Source organism: Oncorhynchus mykiss, chromosome 1 (assembly GCF_057628025.1).
Source record: "Oncorhynchus mykiss isolate SJ-2025 chromosome 1, ASM5762802v1, whole genome shotgun sequence".
Classification (NCBI taxonomy): domain Eukaryota; kingdom Metazoa; phylum Chordata; class Actinopteri; order Salmoniformes; family Salmonidae; genus Oncorhynchus; species Oncorhynchus mykiss.
In genome coordinates, this window is record NC_143022.1 from 68,428,039 (window position 1) to 68,445,569 (window position 17,531).

At 45.9% G+C, this 17,531-nt stretch overlaps 1 protein-coding gene across 1 annotated transcript in view; it reads right to left on the minus strand.

Moving 5' to 3' along the window:
- Positions 1-14,038: 14,038 nt before the first annotated feature.
- The window catches only part of si:ch73-105b23.6 (uncharacterized), a 28,338-nt gene continuing 24,845 nt past the window's right edge, over positions 14,039-17,531 (minus strand). The window contains 1 exon segment of the mRNA XM_036982882.2: positions 14,039-14,246. Coding sequence (XP_036838777.2) covers positions 14,087-14,246 — 160 coding nt within the window. The 3' untranslated portion in view covers positions 14,039-14,086.

Genomic DNA, 17,531 nt, shown 5'->3' on the forward strand with positions numbered 1-17,531 from the left:
GCGACTTCGGATCCTCTCCACTCAGCCGTCGGGATCCAGGGAGCGATGCTAGGCAGACACGAGCAGGAATTGTCTGCTGCTCGACATGCCGTTGAGACCCTGGCCACCCAAGTCTCCAACCTCACAGAACAGGTTCACCATCTCCGCCTCGATCCACCGGCCACTTCCAGGGCTTTCGAATCTCCGGAGCCCAGAATCAATAACCCGCCGTGTTACTCTGGGGAGCCCACTGAATGCCGCTCGTTCCTCACCCAGTGTGATATTGTGTTTTCTCTCCAGCCCTACACTTTCTCCAGGAGCACTGCTCGTGTCGCCTACGTCATATCTCTCCTTATTGGACGGGCTCGTGAGTGGGGCACGGCAATCTGGGAGGCAAGGGCTGAGTGTACTAACCAGTATCAGGACTTTAAGGAGGAGATGATACGGGTTTTTGATCGATCTGTTTTTGGGGAGGAGGCTTCCAGGGCCCTGTCTTCCCTATGTCAAGGTAATCGATCCATAACAGACTACTCTATTGAGTTTCGCACTCTTGCTGCCTCCAGTGGCTGGAACGAGCCGGCTTTGCTCGCTCGTTTTCTGGAGGGTCTCCGCGCAGAGGTAAAGGATGAGATTCTCTCCCGGGAGGTTCCTTCCAGCGTGGATTCCTTGATTGAACTCGCTATTCGCATTGAGCGACGGGTTGATCTTCGTCACCGAGCTCGTGGAAAGGAGCTCGCGTTCTCCGTTGCCCCCCTCTCCGCATCACTACCATCTTCCTCTGCCGGCTCGGGTGCTGAGCCCATGCAGCTGGGAGGTATCCGCATCTCGACTAAGGAGAGGGAACGGAGAATCACCAACCGCCTCTGTCTCTATTGCGGTTCCGCTGGTCATTTTGTCACTTCATGTCCAGTAAAAGGCCAGAGCTCATCAGTAAGCGGAGGGCTACTGGTGAGCGCTACTACTCCTGTCTCTCCTTCAAGATCCTGCACTACCTTGTCGGTCCATCTACGCTGGACCGGTTCGTCAGCTTCCTGCAGTGCCTTAATAGACTCTGGGGCGGAGGGCTGTTTTATGGACGAGACCTGGGCTCGGGAACATGACATTCCTCTCAGACAGTTAAAGGAGCCCACGGCCTTGTTCGCCCTGGATGGTAGTCCTCTCCCCAGGATTCAGCGTGAGACGCTACCTTTAACCCTCACTGTTTCTGGTAATCATAGTGAAACCATTTCTTTTTTAATTTTTCGTTCACCTTTTACACCTGTTGTTTTGGGCCATCCCTGGCTAGTTTGTCATAATCCTTCCATTAATTGGTCTAGTAATTCTATCCTCTCCTGGAACGTCTCTTGTCATGTGAAATGTTTAATGTCTGCTATCCCTCCTGTTTCCTCTGTCTCTTCTTCACAGGAGGAGCCTGGTGATTTGACAGGGGTGCCGGAGGAATATCACGATCTGCGCACGGTGTTCAGTCGGTCCAGGGCCACCTCTCTTCCTCCACACCGGTCGTATGATTGTAGTATTGATCTCCTTCCGGGAACCACCCCCCCCCCCCCCCCCCCCGGGGTAGACTATACTCTCTGTCGGCTCCCGAACGTAAGGCTCTCGAAGATTATTTGTCTGTAGCTCTTGACGCCGGTACCATAGTCCCCTCCTCCTCTCCCGCCGGAGCGGGGTTTTTTTTTGTCAAGAAGAAGGACGGGTCTCTGCGCCCCTGCATAGATTATCGAGGGCTGAATGACATAACAGTGAAGAATCGTTATCCGCTTCCTCTTATGTCTTCAGCCTTCGAGATCCTGCAGGGAGCCAGGTTTTTCACTAAGTTGGACCTTCGTAACGCTTACCATCTCGTGCGCATCAGGGAGGGGGACGAGTGGAAGACGGCGTTTAACACTCCGTTAGGGCACTTTGAATACCGGGTTCTTCCTTTCGGCCTCGCTAACGCTCCAGCTGTCTTTCAGGCATTAGTCAATGATGTCCTGAGAGACATGCTGAACATCTTTGTTTTCGTTTACCTTGACGATATCCTGATTTTTTCACCGTCACTCCAGATTCATGTTCAGCACGTTCGACGTGTCCTCCAGCGCCTTTTAGAGAATTGTCTTTTTGTGAAGGCTGAGAAGTGCACTTTTCATGCCTCCTCCGTCACATTTCTCGGTTCTGTTATTTCCGCTGAAGGCATTAAGATGGATCCCGCTAAGGTCCAAGCTGTCATTGATTGGCCCGTCCCTAAGTCACGCGTCGAGCTGCAGCGCTTTCTCGGCTTCGCGAACTTCTATCGTCGTTTCATCCGTAATTTCGGTCAGGTGGCAGCTCCTCTCACAGCCCTTACTTCTGTCAAGACGTGCTTTAAGTGGTCCGTTTCCGCCCAGGGAGCTTTTGATCTCCTCAAGAATCGTTTTACATCCGCTCCTATCCTTGTTACACCTGACGTCTCTAGACAGTTCGTTGTCGAGGTTGACGCGTCAGAGGTGGGCGTGGGAGCCATTCTTTCTCAGCGCTCCCTCTCTGACGACAAGGTCCACCCATGCGCGTATTTTTCTCATCGCCTGTCGCCGTCGGAACGTAACTATGATGTGGGTAACCGCGAACTGCTCGCCATCCGGTTAGCCCTAGGCGAATGGCGACAGTGGTTGGAGGGGGCGACCGTTCCTTTTGTCGTTTGGACTGACCATAGGAACCTTGAGTACATCCGTTCACGTCTCAATTCACGTCTCAATTTTGGAGGGAGTTTTGCCGTTTGATTGGGGCTTCCGTCAGTCTCTCTTCCGGCTTTCACCCCCAGTCTAACGGTCAAGCAGAACGGGCCAATCAGACTATTGGTCGCATCTTACGCAGTCTTTCTTTTCGCAACCCTGCGTCTTGGTCAGAACAGCTCCCCTGGGCAGAATACGCCCACAACTCGCTTCCTTCGTCTGCGACCGGGCTATCTCCTTTTCAGAGTAGCCTCGGGTACCAGCCTCCGCTGTTTCTTATCTCAGTTCGCCGAGTCCAGCGTCCCCTCCGCTCAGGCTTTTGTCCAACGTTGCGAGCGCACCTGGAAGAGGGTCAGGTCTGCACTTTGCCGTTATAGGACGCAGACTGTGAGGGCTGCTAATAAGCGTAGAACTAAGAGTCCTAGATATTGTCGCGGTCAGAGAGTTTGGCTCTCCACTCAGAACCTTCCCCTTAAGACGGCTTCTCGCAAGTTGACCCCGCGGTTCATTGGTCCGTTCCGTATTTCTCGGGTCATTAATCCTGTCGCAGTTCGACTTCTTCTTCCGCGATACCTTCGTCGCGTCCACCCGGTCTTCCATGTCTCCTGCATCAAGCCCGTCCTTCGCGCCCCCGCTCGTCTTCCCCCCCCCCCCCCCATCCTTGTCGAGGGCGCACCCATCTACAGGGTCCGTAGAATTTTGGACATGCGTCCTCGGGGCCGTGGTCACCAGTACCTCGTAGATTGGGAGGGGTACGGTCCTGAGGAGAGGAGTTGGGTTCCCTCTCGGGACGTGCTGGACCGTGCGCTGATCGAGGATTTCCTCCGTTGCCGCCAGGTTTCCTCCTCGAGTGCGCCAGGAGGCGCTCGGTGAGTGGGGAGGTACTGTCATGTACTGTCATGTTGTGTCTTGTCTCTGTCCTTTCCCTTCATCCTGTCTCCCTCTGCTGGTCGTTGTTAGGTTACCTTTTCTCCCCCTCTTTCCCCCAGCTGTGCCTTGTCTCCTCCTAACCACCTCGTCACCCCTTTTCCCACCTGTTCCCTTTTTCCCTCTGATTAGGTCCCTATATCTCTCTCTGTTCCTGCTCCTGTCCTTGTCGGATTCTTGTTTGTTGTGTTTCATGCCTGAACCAGACTGTCGTCATGTTTGCTGTAACCTTGTCTTGTCCTGTCGGAATCTGCCGGTCCGTCTGAGCCTACCTATGTTTGGTAATTAAAGAAGCTCTGTTTAAGTTAATTCGCTTTTGGGTCCTCATTCACGCACCGTAACAGTTTCTCCCATTCTTCTCTGAAGATCCTCTCAAGCTCTGTCAGGTTGGATGAGGAGCGTCGCTGCACAGCTATTTTCAGGTCTCTCCAGAGATGTTCGATCTGGTTCAAGTCCGGGCTCTGGCTGGGCCACTCAAGGACATTCAGAGACTTCTCCCGAAACCACTCATGCAATGTTTAGGCTGTGTGCTTAGGGTCGTTGTCCTGTTGAAAGATGAACCTTCGCCCCAGTCTGAGGTTCTGACTGCTCTGGAGCAGGTTTTCATCAAGGATCTCTCTGTACTTTGCTCCATTCATCTTTTCCTCAATCCTGACTAGTCTCCCAGTTCGTGCCGCTGAAAAACATCCCCACAGCATGATGCTGCCACCATCATGCTTCACCGTAGGGATGGTGTCAGGTTTCCTCCAGCTTGGCATTCAGGCCAAAGAGTCAAATCTTGGTTTCATCAAACCAGAGAATCTTGTTTCTCATGGTCTGAGAGTCATTTTCCAACCTTTTAACCTTTCTGATCTCCCCATCCCGGATCCGGGTTCGTGAATACAGACTCAAGCTCATTACCATAACGCAACGTTAACTATTCATGAAAATCGCAAATGAAATGAAATAAATATGCTAGCTCTCAAGCTTAGCCTTTTGTTAACAACACTGTCATCTCAGATTTTCAAAATATGCTTCTCAACCATTGCAAAACAAGCATTTGTGTAACAGTATTGATGGCTAACGTAGCATTTAGCATTAGCATTCAGCTGGCAACATTTACACAAAAAAACAGAAAAGCATTCAAAAAAATAATTTACCTTTGAAGAACTTCAGATGTTTTCAATGAGGAGACTCTCAGATAGCAAATGTTCAGTTTTTCCTGAAAGATTATTTGTTTAGGACAAATCGCCCCGTTTTCTGCGTCACGTTTAGCTATGAAAAAAACCCTGTATCCAGGATTGTGTAAATCTATCAGCAAGCTCATTAGCATAACACAACGTTAACTATTTATGAAAATCGCAAATGAAATGAAATAAATATGCCATCTCTCAAGCTTAGCCTTTTGTAAACAACACTGTCATCTCAGATTTTCAAAATATGCTTCTCAACCATAGGAAAACAATCATTTGTGTAAAAGTAGCTAGCTAGAGTTAGCATTTCGCGTTAGCATTTAGCGTTAGCATTAGCGTTAGCATCCAGCACGCAACATTAACAAAAACATAAAAGCCTTCAAATAAAATCATTTACCTTTGAAGAACTTCTGATGTTTTCAATGAGGATACTCTCAGTTAGATAGCAGATGCTCAGTTTTTCCAAAAAGATTCCTTGTGTATTAGAAATAGCTCCGTTTTATACATCACATTTGGCTACCAAAAAAAATCCATAAATTCAGTCCTCAAAACGCAAACTTTTTTCCAAATTAACTCCATAATATCGACTGAAAACATGGCAAACGTTGTTTAGAATCAATCCTCAAGGTGTTTTTCACATATCTCTTCATTGATACATCGTTCTTGGAAACATGCTTTCTCTCCTGAATCCCAGGAGAAAATGCCTGCACCTGAAGATTACGCACAAATTTAGACAAAGGACACCGGGCGGACCTCTGGAAAATGTAGTCTCTTATGGCCAATCTTCCAATGATATGCCTACAAATACGTCACAATGCTGCTAAGACCTTGGGCGAACGACAGAAAGTGTAGGCTCATTCCTTGCGCAATCACAGCCATATAAGGAGAGAATGGAAAACAGAGCTTCAGAAATTCTGCTAATTCCTGGGTGATGCATCATCTTGGTTTCGCCTGTAGAATGAGTTCTGGGGCACTTACAGACAAAATCTTTGCAGATTCTGAAACTTCAGAGTGTTTTCTTTCCAAAACTGTCAAGAATATGCATAGTCGAGCATCTTTTCGTGACAAAATATCGCGCTTAAAACGGGAACGTTTTTTATCCAAAAATGAAATAGCGCCCCTAGAGCTCTAAGAGGTTAACAAACTCCAAGTGGGCTGTCATGTGCCTTTTACTGAAGTGTGGCTTCCGTCTGGCCACTCTACCATAAAGGCCTGATTGTGATTGGTGGAGTGATGCAGAGGTGGTTGTCCTTCTGGAAGATTCTTGCTCTGACATGCACTGTCAACTATGGGACCTTATATAGATAGACAAGTGTATACCTTTCCAAATAATGTCCAATCAATTGAATTTACCACAGGTGGACTCCAATCAAGTTGTAGAAACATCTCAAGGATGATCAATGGAAACAGGATGCACCTGAGCTCAATTTCAAAGTGTCAAGCAAAGAGTCTGAATACTTCTGTAAATAAGGTATTTCTGTTTTTTATTTTGAATACATTTACAAACATTTCTAAAAACCTGTTTTCGCTTTGTCATTATGGGTTATTGTGTGTAGATTGATGAGGAGAATAATGCTGCAACGCAATAAAATGTGGAAGAAGTCAAGGGGTCTGAATACTTTCCGAATGAACTCCGTGGATTCTAGATGCAGCATACCACCCTGCATCCCTGTGTTGGCTTGCTTCTGAAGCTAAGCAGAGTTGGTCCTGGTCGGTCCCTGGATGGGAGACCAGATGCTGCTGGAAGTGGTGTTGGAGGGCCACTCTTTCCTCAAGTCTAAAAAAATATCCCACTGCCCCAGGGCGATGATTGGCATTGCCAAGTGTAGCATGCCGTCTTTCAGATGGGATGTTAAATGGGTGTCCTGACTCTCTCTGTGGTCACTAAAGGTCCCATGGCACTTATTGTAAGAGTAGGGGTGTTAACCCAGGTGTCCTGGTTAAATTCCCAATCTGGCCCTCATGCACCATCAATGGTCACCTAATCATCCCCAGTTTACAATTGACTCATTCATCCCCCCTCCTCTCCCCTGTAACTACTCCCCAAGTCATTGCTCTAAATGAGAATGTGTTCTCAGTCAACTTACCTGGTAAAATAAGGCTAAGATAAAAATAAAATATGCTAGATGAGATAATAGGTCAGACATGAGTGCAGAGGTTAAACAGCCATGTTCGAGTTAGCTGACTCTACTCAACTCCACGATTTACAATGGAGTTGAGCGGAGACTAGTGTGGGCAGACTGGAGCTCCAACATCACATGAAATTAAGTTTTCATCAATAGAAATTCCTAGTTTTTTATAGACATACGTGTGTTTGTGCAGGTGAGTGTGTGTGGGGGATCTGATGTGTGATAACAGACGTGACCAGGTGTGCAGCAGTCAGTGGCTGTCAGCTGACTGTGGATTCTCAGGGCTAATTGTGTTGGTAGTGTGGATGGGAGTATCTGATAGCCCGATTTAATATGCTTGGCTGCTCTCCTGTCTCCCACTGGCCACCTGTCTCTGTCTCTGTCCCTGTCCCACAGGAACCACAAGGCAGGGGGAAGATGGAAACTCTTAGGCTGAGGAGGATTTGAATAACCATTGAGAATGTAACAGAATCTATCTCTCTACCTCAAGTCACCTTTCTCAGTCTCTTTCACTGACAGTCAAAGGTCTAATGAAGTTTCTTCTTCCTAGCAGTGGTGTAAAGTACTTAAGTAAAACATACTTGAAAGTACTACTTAAGTCGTTTTCTATGGTATCTGTACTTTACTTTACTGTTTATATTTTTGCCAACTTTTACTTTTACTTCACTGCATTCCTAAAGAAAATAATGCACTTTTTACTCCACACATTTTCCCTGCCACATTTTCCCTGACTCTCAAAAATATTCATACATTTTGAATGCTTTGCAGGACAGGAAAAAGGTCAAAATCACGCTCTTATCAAGAGAACATCCCTGGTCATCCCTACCGGCTCTGATCACTAAACATGCATGCTTAATTTGTAAATTATGCCTGAGTGTTGGAGTGTGCCCCTGGCTATTCGTGAATAAAAAAAACAGGAAAATGGTGCCATCTGCTTAATATTTTTAATAATTTATACTTTTACTTTTAAGTATATTTTAGCAATTACATGTACTTTTGATGCTTAAGTATATTTAAAACCAAATTAGACTTTTAATCATGTAATATTTTACTGGGTGACTTTCACTTGTACTTGAGTCATTTTCTATTAAGGTATCTTTACTTTTAGTCAAGTATGACAATTGGGTACTCTTTCCACCATTGCTTCCTAGAGAAAACATTGAGATAATTTCCTTATGAATGTCACACCCTGATTTGTTTCACCTGTCTTTGTGCTTGTCTACACCCCCCTCCAGGTGTCGCCCATCTTCCCCATTATCTCCTGTGTATTTATACCTGTATTCTCTGTTTATCTATTGCCAATTTGTTTTGTTTCGTGAAACCTACCAGCGTTTGTTCCCCTGCTCCTATCTGTTCTTGCACCTGTTTTCTTGTCCTTCCCGGTTTTGACCGTTCTGCTTGCCCTGAGCCTGTCGTTCTATACCTTGCCCCACCTCACTGGATTATTGACCCCTGACTGCCCTGACCCTGAGACTGCCTGCCCAGACCCTGAGACTGCCTGCCCTGACCCTGAAACCCGTTGCACCCTCTCTGGATTACTGACCTCTGCCTGCCTTTGTCCTGTTGTTTGCCTGTCCCTGTACTAGAAATAAACTTTTGTTTCTTCGACACTGTCTGCAGCCGAGTCATACCTGAAACCTGACAAGGAACATAAATGCTGCCTGTTGTCTCTAATAGTCCTCTGTTAGACCCTTTGGGTTGGTGACATACTGTAAATGAAAGCAGAAAGAGCAACAAATGTCTTCTCTATTCTCTTTCATTTCATTCTGTTCACAGAGCTTTAGTATTAGATGTGACGTGTGATCTTGTGAGCAGATTCAATGTCACCTCCCAGGCTTTTCTCTACCTAATCTGGAACATGTGTATTCAGTGAAAGGTCTTTTCCTGCAACAGGATTTTACTCTCAGTGCAGATTATGTCAATCGGAAGGAGACGGCGCAAAGGCTTAAATCTGTCACAAGAAACCAGATAAGCTGGGATCTGTGAGTGTTTCGGTGTGAAAATGCACCATATGAGGCGTTTATGAACTTTGTGACGAAAATGTTTGTCTCCGTATTTTAAAGGAACTCGGTGTGACAAATGATGTTCTGGTTAAGTATTGTTTAATTTATAATGCTGCAATTATGTTATTGCAAACCAAAGATATTAATGGCCACAATGTGGGCACAGTCACACCATTATGTTTTTCCATCTCTATCCCATCTATTATAGTGGTTCCCATACATTTGTAGAATCAGCTGGGTGGTGGTTGGTGACATGCCCTCTCGCTCCCCCTGGGTCCCTGTGGACTTGTTCCGAATCAAAGGTGATGGTAGGTGCGAGGTTAATATGGATGGGGCTGATTGGAACCCTGGAGAAATTAGTTCATGGTCTTTAAAACATTAAACCAACTCTGTGATGTAACTTGTGAGGGGTTCATGGGGGGATGTGTGTGTATACTGAATATATATATATATATATACACAGTGGGGAGAACAAGTATTTGATACACTGCCGATTTTGCAGGTTTTCCTACTTACAAAGCATGTAGAGGTCTGTAATTTTTTATCATAGGTACACTTCAACTGTGAGAGACGAAATCTAAAACAAAAATCCAGAAAATCACATTGTATGATTTTTAAGTAATTAATTTGCATTTTATTGCATGACATAAGTATTTGATACATCAGAAAAGCAGAACTTAATATTTGGTACAGAAACCTTTGTTTGCAATTACAGAGATCATATGTTTCCTGTAGTTCTTGACCAGGTTTGCACACACTGCAGCAGAGATTTTGGGCCACTCCTCCATACAAACCTTCTCCAGATCCTTCAGGTTTCGGGGCTGTCGCTGGGCAATACGGACTTTCAGCTCCTTCCAAAGATGTTCTATTGGGTTCAGGTCTGGAGACTGGCTAGGCCACTCCCGGACCTTGAGATGCTTCTTACGGAGCCACTCCTTAGTTGCCCTGGCTGTGTGTTTCGGGTCGTTGTCATGCTGGAAGACCCAGCCACGACCCATCTTCAATGCTCTTACTGAAGGAAGGAGGTTATTAGAATACTACTTGAGTAAAAGTCTAAAAGTATTTGGTTTTAAATATACTCAAGTATCAAAAGTAAATGGAATTTCTAAAATGTACTAGATATCTAGAAGATAGCCTGACTCCTTCGAAGAAGGTAGCCTGGATCGGTGGCAGCTAGAAAGCCGGTGACCTCGACCACCGAACGCCGCCCGAACAAGGAAAGGGAACAACTTCGGTGGAAGTTGTGACAAACGCAGCATTTATGTTTAGTGACTCTGCCAGATAAGAGGCAGTAGGGATGACCAGGGATTTTCTCTTGAGAAGTGTGTACTGGACCATTTTCCTGTCAAAATTTAAAGAGTACTTTTGGGTGTCAGGAAAAATGTAAAAGTACATTATTTTATTCAGGAATGTATTGATGTAAAAGTAAAAGTTGGTAAAAAATACAGAGTACAGATACCCCCTCCACCAAAAAAGTAGTACTTAAGTACTTTACACCACAAGCTCTTGGTGTCGCACCACAAGGTCAGGGTCATGTGTAGGGGAGGCGGGCTGTAGTCAGGGACTCTGGCACTGTGTCCACCACTTCATTTTAATTAGTGTCACTGCTCAATGTACTGTGACATCATGCCTGGATACAAGTTGTTATTGTCCTTCTATACAAGCTAAACAGTAAGCAGATCCATACATAGTTACCTTTTACAGAGCAATGACTTGTTGTTTTCACAATTGCATTATCATGAGCCAAATATGATGCCCTCAAATCTGATAAGAGGATTTAGCATTGCTGGTATTCCCAAGCTATTTCAATCATGTTCTGATGAAATGGATATGAACAGTGTTGAATCCAAATTAATCCTTCTAATTCTGTCCATCTGTGAGTATCTTTGTAGCTCAAGTCATCGGCTGGCTTTTTTTTATTAATCTGAGGTGCTCAGAAGGACACCACCACTTAGAAACTGTCAAACCGAATCCCTGCTGTTGATCTTAGCGCTCAGCTCTCTCTCTCCTCCTTCTGGCGTACCTCCAGGTGTCTGCTGCAGTCAGAGTAGGATCCCTGTTCAAACGCTGCAGCCTTCAGTTTAGCTCCAGACTAAACTATGCAGGATAGAAGTAGGCTAAGTGCTTGTCATATTTTCATCTTCAATGCTTAATTCCTTTTATTACAAAGGTGAGTTATTCTGGTATTTCTTCATTCGACCTGATGTTTCTTCATGCACAGGTGTCAGCTGTGTTGCTTTGCCATGTCATCTCTCAATGACTCTTTATAGCACTTTTCCTATGCATATTCTGAAGAGGACTTTGACCTTATCTGTGTTCGCTTCCTCCAAAGGATGAAATCAAGAGGAACTGTGGCACTGCAGAGGTGTGGTGGGCGGGGTGGAGGGGGATCCACATTCAGGAAGTGGGTTGGGTATTGCGGTGGCAGTGCCCTGCCCTTGACCCTAGTGTTGCTGCCTCTCTGCGGTGCTGGGAACTGCAGAGCTGCGCTGTGCACCGCACTCAGATGATCTCATCTTGCAGGGGGCACCACACGGCATGCTGCAGCCACTTTCTAAGGAGCCAGGGCTGCAGTCTGAGCAGGTGACTGCTGTGCTACTCAGCTCAACTCAACCTCCCACAAGCAATGTGATTGATCAGCCTCTCTGCTGCCCCTGTCTGGGTGACTCGCTGCTGACACCTAATGATTGGAAAAGGTATAACACCTCCACAGGATGGGAATGGTCAAAGTATGGTGGTACTGTAAAATATTGATGGTAATATATAGCCAAGCAGATACACTATATGTACAAAAGTATGTGGACACCCCTTCAAATTAGTAGATTCAGCTATTTCAGCCACATGTATAAAATTGAGCACACAGCCATGCAATCTCCATACACAAACATTGGCAGTAGAATGGCCTTACTAATAAGCTCAGTAACTTTCAACGTAGCACCATCATAGGACGCCACCTTCCAACAAGTCAGTTCGTCAAATGTATGTCCTGCTAGAGCTGTCCCGGTCAACTGTAAATACTGTTATTGTTGTGGAAACGTCCAGGAGCAACGTTTCAGCCGCTTAGTGGTAGGCCACAAAAACTCACCGAACGGGACCGCCAAGTGCTGAAGCACGGAACAATGCCCTGTCCTTGGTTGCAACACTCACTACTGAATTCCAAACTGTCTCTGGAAGCAACTTCAGCACATTAACTGTTCGTCGGGAGCTTCTTGAAATGGTTTTCCATGGCCCAGCAGCCGCGCACACAAGCCTAAGATCCCCATGTGCATACAATGACATTCTAGACGATTTTGTGCTTACAACTTTGTGGCAACGGTTTTGGAAAGGTCCTTTTCTGTTTCAGCATAATTCTTATTTACAATGACAGCTTACTCTGGCCAAACCCTAACCTGGACGACGCTGTATTTCCGCCCTATGGCACTCCCAATCACGGCTAGTCGTGATACAGCCTGGAATCGAACCAGGGTCTGTAGTGATGCCTCTAGCACTGAGATGCAGTGCCTTAGGCCGCTGCGCCTTAGGCCTCTGAGCCCCAAAATGCCCCTGTGCACAGAGCGAGGCCCATACAGAAATGGTTTGTCAAGATCGGTGTGGAAGAACTTGACAGGCCTGCACAGAGCCCTGACCTCAACTCTATCGGACACATTTGGAATGAATTGGAACACTGACTGCCAAACATCAGTGCCCGACCTCACTAATGCTCTTGTGGCCCAATGGAAGCAAGTCCCTACAGCAATGTTCCAACATCTATTGGAAAGCCTTCCTAGAAGAGTGGAATCTGTTAAAGCAGCAAAGGGGGACCATATTCATTACTTAACTCCATATTAATGCCCATGATTTTGGAATGAGATGTTTGACGAGCAGGTGTCCACATACTTTTTGCCATGTAGTGTGTTTCACCATCTGTGCCTCTCTGTAACATGGGTGGCAATAGTGAAACATGTATCCCCTTGTAAACATGCAACCCCCTTTGTTTTCTAATTGAATCGATTAAAACATCGTCTCCAAGGGATCATGCATTTAGTTTCTATTAGAACATTGAGATGTATCATTATTAATATTGCATGTATTCCATAGGTTTAAGGCAAAGGAGACTCCTCTCTCTTCAATCTCTTCAATGTACATGACAATAGTAATTTATTTTACTTCTATAGCGCTTTTCATTACAGAATGAGTCTCAAAGCGCTTGAAAAAACTGAACAAACAAGAATCAAATAAAACAGCTATATAGATTCGGGTCTGGATTACTATTTTCAGCCAGAGTTTAACGTTTTTTTTTTTTAAAGATTTCAAGCTACCAAAAGATGGAGTGACAGTCAAGATTGAACCACATGGCTTGAGTAGAGGGAGGATGTGGTCAACAAGGCGTCTCTCCGATGCCTCGCCATCCCAGCCATCGACTGACTGCGACTTCTCTGTAGCCGCTGACTCTCTCTGGTCTTGTAGATCGATATGCTGTTTTGTTTTTGAGCTCTCCACTCAGGATAATGGTGACAGCCCTTTCATAACTTATATAAGGGTGTTTGAGACCCATGTATGACAAAGTTTGTATGCTCGGTGTATACTACTCTTACCGACCGGTCGTTAAGGAAACCTTGAATTGGATTCAAGTGCTTCTCGTTCGTTCTCCGTACCATCAAGACTCAGAACCCCACAGTACCCTCCACCACAGTGCGAAGTCCAACACAAAGCGGTAGACATTATGCTCTAAAGTAAAACAGCTGATGGACTGAAGTTTAAGAAGAGGACCCCACAACATGTCAGATAAATCAAATGACTACAATCTTCTCTGTGTTAATCCGTTGCATGTACAAATATGTGGCAATGCTCACGCTGTAATATTAATACAAATGTGCTTAACACATGCATATAATAACTATGAACAGAAAGCATTAGGTGTCACATGGGAAATACTTAAGGCACATGAATGGCTCCATGTTTGTATGTCTACGGGTTTATTAAGTTCCCTCGCCCAGAGCCGTCCAGCCTTTACTTCGATGTACTTGCTAGGAGTGCTTGTCAGAATCACAGCACGAGATATACGTAGCTTCTCTCTGTGTCCACTTCTTCTTTTCTGAAATACATTGGACTTTGAAAGTCCCTCAGCTTTAAGCAATTGGTTATTACAGTACAAATAATATATTTACTTTGTTTTATTTTTGACATGTACAATCATAATAGCGCTGTCAAGCGTGTGTGAAGTTTGTACTGCGATGCTTCCTGGGTGTAAGGTCGTCGATGACGCGCGGGCTGACGTGGACGTTGTAGTGTAGAGCCGGGTCCGAGTAGTTGAAGGGCGGAGGGTTGTACTGCTCCTGAACATATTCGGGTAACAACTGAGGAATTCTGCACAGAAACAACACAAAGGAATGAGAGTTGTCCAACAGTAACACTTACATCTGGCACACTCAGTACTGACTTAAAAAAAAGGCCATTATGCCATTAGACATTAATACAGTAACACAGCCATAATCCAAATATGTTGCATAATCTCTATCAGATGAAGAGCACTATGTGTGTCCGTGCGATTCTACAACATCCCCAATGACACCCCCCCCCCCTAAATATTTTGTTGTTGTTATCAATTCTTTACAGTCATGTTTTTTTCCATCCTAATTTTAAACAATTTGTAGAAAATACACTTTATGACACTGTCATGGAGCATTATGACCATCCTGTGTCACTTTACTTGGACTAAGAAAATGCAATCTATGACACTGTCATGAACCATTATGACCATCATAATCATATAAGCCAGATAGGCCAACGTCACTTCATAACACTGTCAAGAAGCATTATGACCATCATAATCATACAAGCCAGATAGGCCTACGTCACTTTATAACACTGTCAAGAAGCATTATGACCATCATAATCATATAAGCCAGATAGGCCTACGTCACTTTATAACACTGTCAAGAAGCATTATGACCATCATAATCATATAAGCCAGATAGGCCTACGTCACTTTATAACACTGTCAAGAAGCATTATGACCATCATAATCATATAAGCCAGATAGGCCTACGTCACTTCATAACACTGTCAAGAAGCATTATGACCATCATAATCATATAAGCCAGATAGGCCTACGTCACTTTATAACACTGTCAAGAAGCATTATGACCATCATAATCAGACACATCGATGGCTCTGAACGAACTTTATTTAACTCTCTGCAAACTGGAAACGATTTATCCGGAGGCTGCATTCATTGTAGCTGGGGATTTTAACAAGGCTAATCTGAAAACAAGACTCCCTAAATTTTATCAGCATATCGATTGCGCAACCAGGGGTGGAAAGACCTTGGATCATTGTTACTCTAACTTCCGCGACGCATATAAGGCCCTGCCCCACCCCCCTTTCGGAAAAGCTGACCACGACTCCATTTTGTTGATCCCTGCCTACAGACAGAAACTAAAACAAGAGGCTCCCACGCTGAGGTCTGTCCAACGCTGGTCCGACCAAGCTGACTCCACACTCCAAGACTGCTTCCATCACGTGGACTGGGAGATGTTTCGTATTGCGTCAGATAACATTGACGAATACGCTGATTCGGTGTGCAAGTTCATTAGAACGTGCATTGAAGATGTCGTTCCCATAGCAACGATTAAAACATTCCCTAACCAGAAACCGTGGATTGATGGCAGCATTCGTGTGAAACTGAAAGCGCGAACCACTGCTTTTAATCAGGGCAAGGTGTCTGGTAACATGACCGAATACAAACAGTGCAGCTATTCCCTCCGCAAGGCTATCAAACAAGCTAAGCGCCAGTACAGAGACAAAGTAGAATCTCAATTCAACGGCTCAGACACAAGAGGCATGTGGCAGGGTCTACAGTCAATCACGGACTACAGGAAGAAATCCAGCCCAGTCACGGACCAGGATGTCTTGCTCCCAGGCAGACTAAATGACTTTTTTGCCCGCTTTGAGGACAATACAGTGCCACTGACACGGCCTGCTACGAAAACATGCGGTCTCTCCTTCACTGCAGCTGAGGTGAGTAAGACATTTAAACGTGTTAACCCTCGCAAGGCTGCAGGCCCAGACGGCATCCCCAGCCGCGCCCTCAGAGCATGCGCAGACCAGCTGGCCGGTGTGTTTACGGATATATTCAATCAATCCCTATACCAGTCTGCTGTTCCCACATGCTTCAAGAGGGCCACCATTGTTCCTGTTCCCAAGAAAGCTAAGGTAACTGAGCTAAACGACTACCGCCCCGTAGCACTCACATCCGTCATCATGAAGTGCTTTGAGAGACTAGTCAAGGACCATATCACCTCCACCCTACCTGACACCCTAGACCCACTCCAATTTGCTTACCGCCCAAATAGGTCCACAGACGATGCAATCTCAACCACACTGCACACTGCCCTAACCCATCTGGACAAGAGGAATACCTATGTGAGAATGCTGTTCATCGACTACAGCTCGGCATTCAACACCATAGTACCCTCCAAGCTCGTCATCAAGCTCGAGACCCTGGGTCTCGACCCCGCCCTGTGCAACTGGGTACTGGACTTCCTGACGGGCCGCCCCCAGGTGGTGAGGGTAGGCAACAACATCTCCTCCCCGCTGATCCTCAACACTGGGGCCCCACAAGGGTGCGTTCTGAGCCCTCTCCTGTACTCCCTGTTCACCCACGACTGCGTGGCCACGCACGCCTCCAACTCAATCATCAAGTTTGCGGACGACACAACAGTGGTAGGCTTGATTACCAACAACGACGAGACGGCCTACAGGGAGGAGGTGAGGGCCCTCGGAGTGTGGTGTCAGGAAAAGAACCTCACACTCAACGTCAACAAAACTAAGGAGATGATTGTGGACTTCAGGAAACAGCAGAGGGAACACCCCCCTATCCACATCGATGGAACAGTAGTGGAGAGGGTAGCAAGTTTTAAGTTCCTCGGCATACACATCACAGACAAACTGAATTGGTCCACTCACACAGACAGCATCGTGAAGAAGGCGCAGCAGCGCCTCTTCAACCTCAGGAGGCTGAAGAAATTCGGCTTGTCACCAAAAGCACTCACAAACTTCTACAGATGCACAATCGAGAGCATCCTGGCGGGCTGTATCACCGCCTGGTATGGCAACTGCACCGCCCTCAACCGTAAGGCTCTCCAGAGGGTAGTGAGGTCTGCACAACGCATCACCGGGGGCAAACTACCTGCCCTCCAGGACACCTACACCACCCGATGTCACAGGAAGGCCATAAAGATCATCAAGGACATCAACCACCCGAGCCACTGCCTGTTCACCCCGCTATCATCCAGAAGGCGAGGTCAGTACAGGTGCATCAAAGCTGGGACCGAGAGACTGAAAAACAGCTTCTATCTCAAGGCCATCAGACTGTTAAACAGCCACCACTAACACTGAGTGGCTGCTGCCAACACACTGACACTGACTCAACTCCAGCCACTTTAATAATGGGAATTGATGGGAAATGATGTAAATATATCACTAGCCACTTTAAACAATGCTACCTTATATAATGTTACTTACCCTACATTATTCATCTCATATGCATACGTATATACTGTACTCTATATCATCGACTGTATCCTTATGTAATACATGTATCACTAGCCACTTTAAACTATGCCACTTTGTTTACATACTCATCTCATT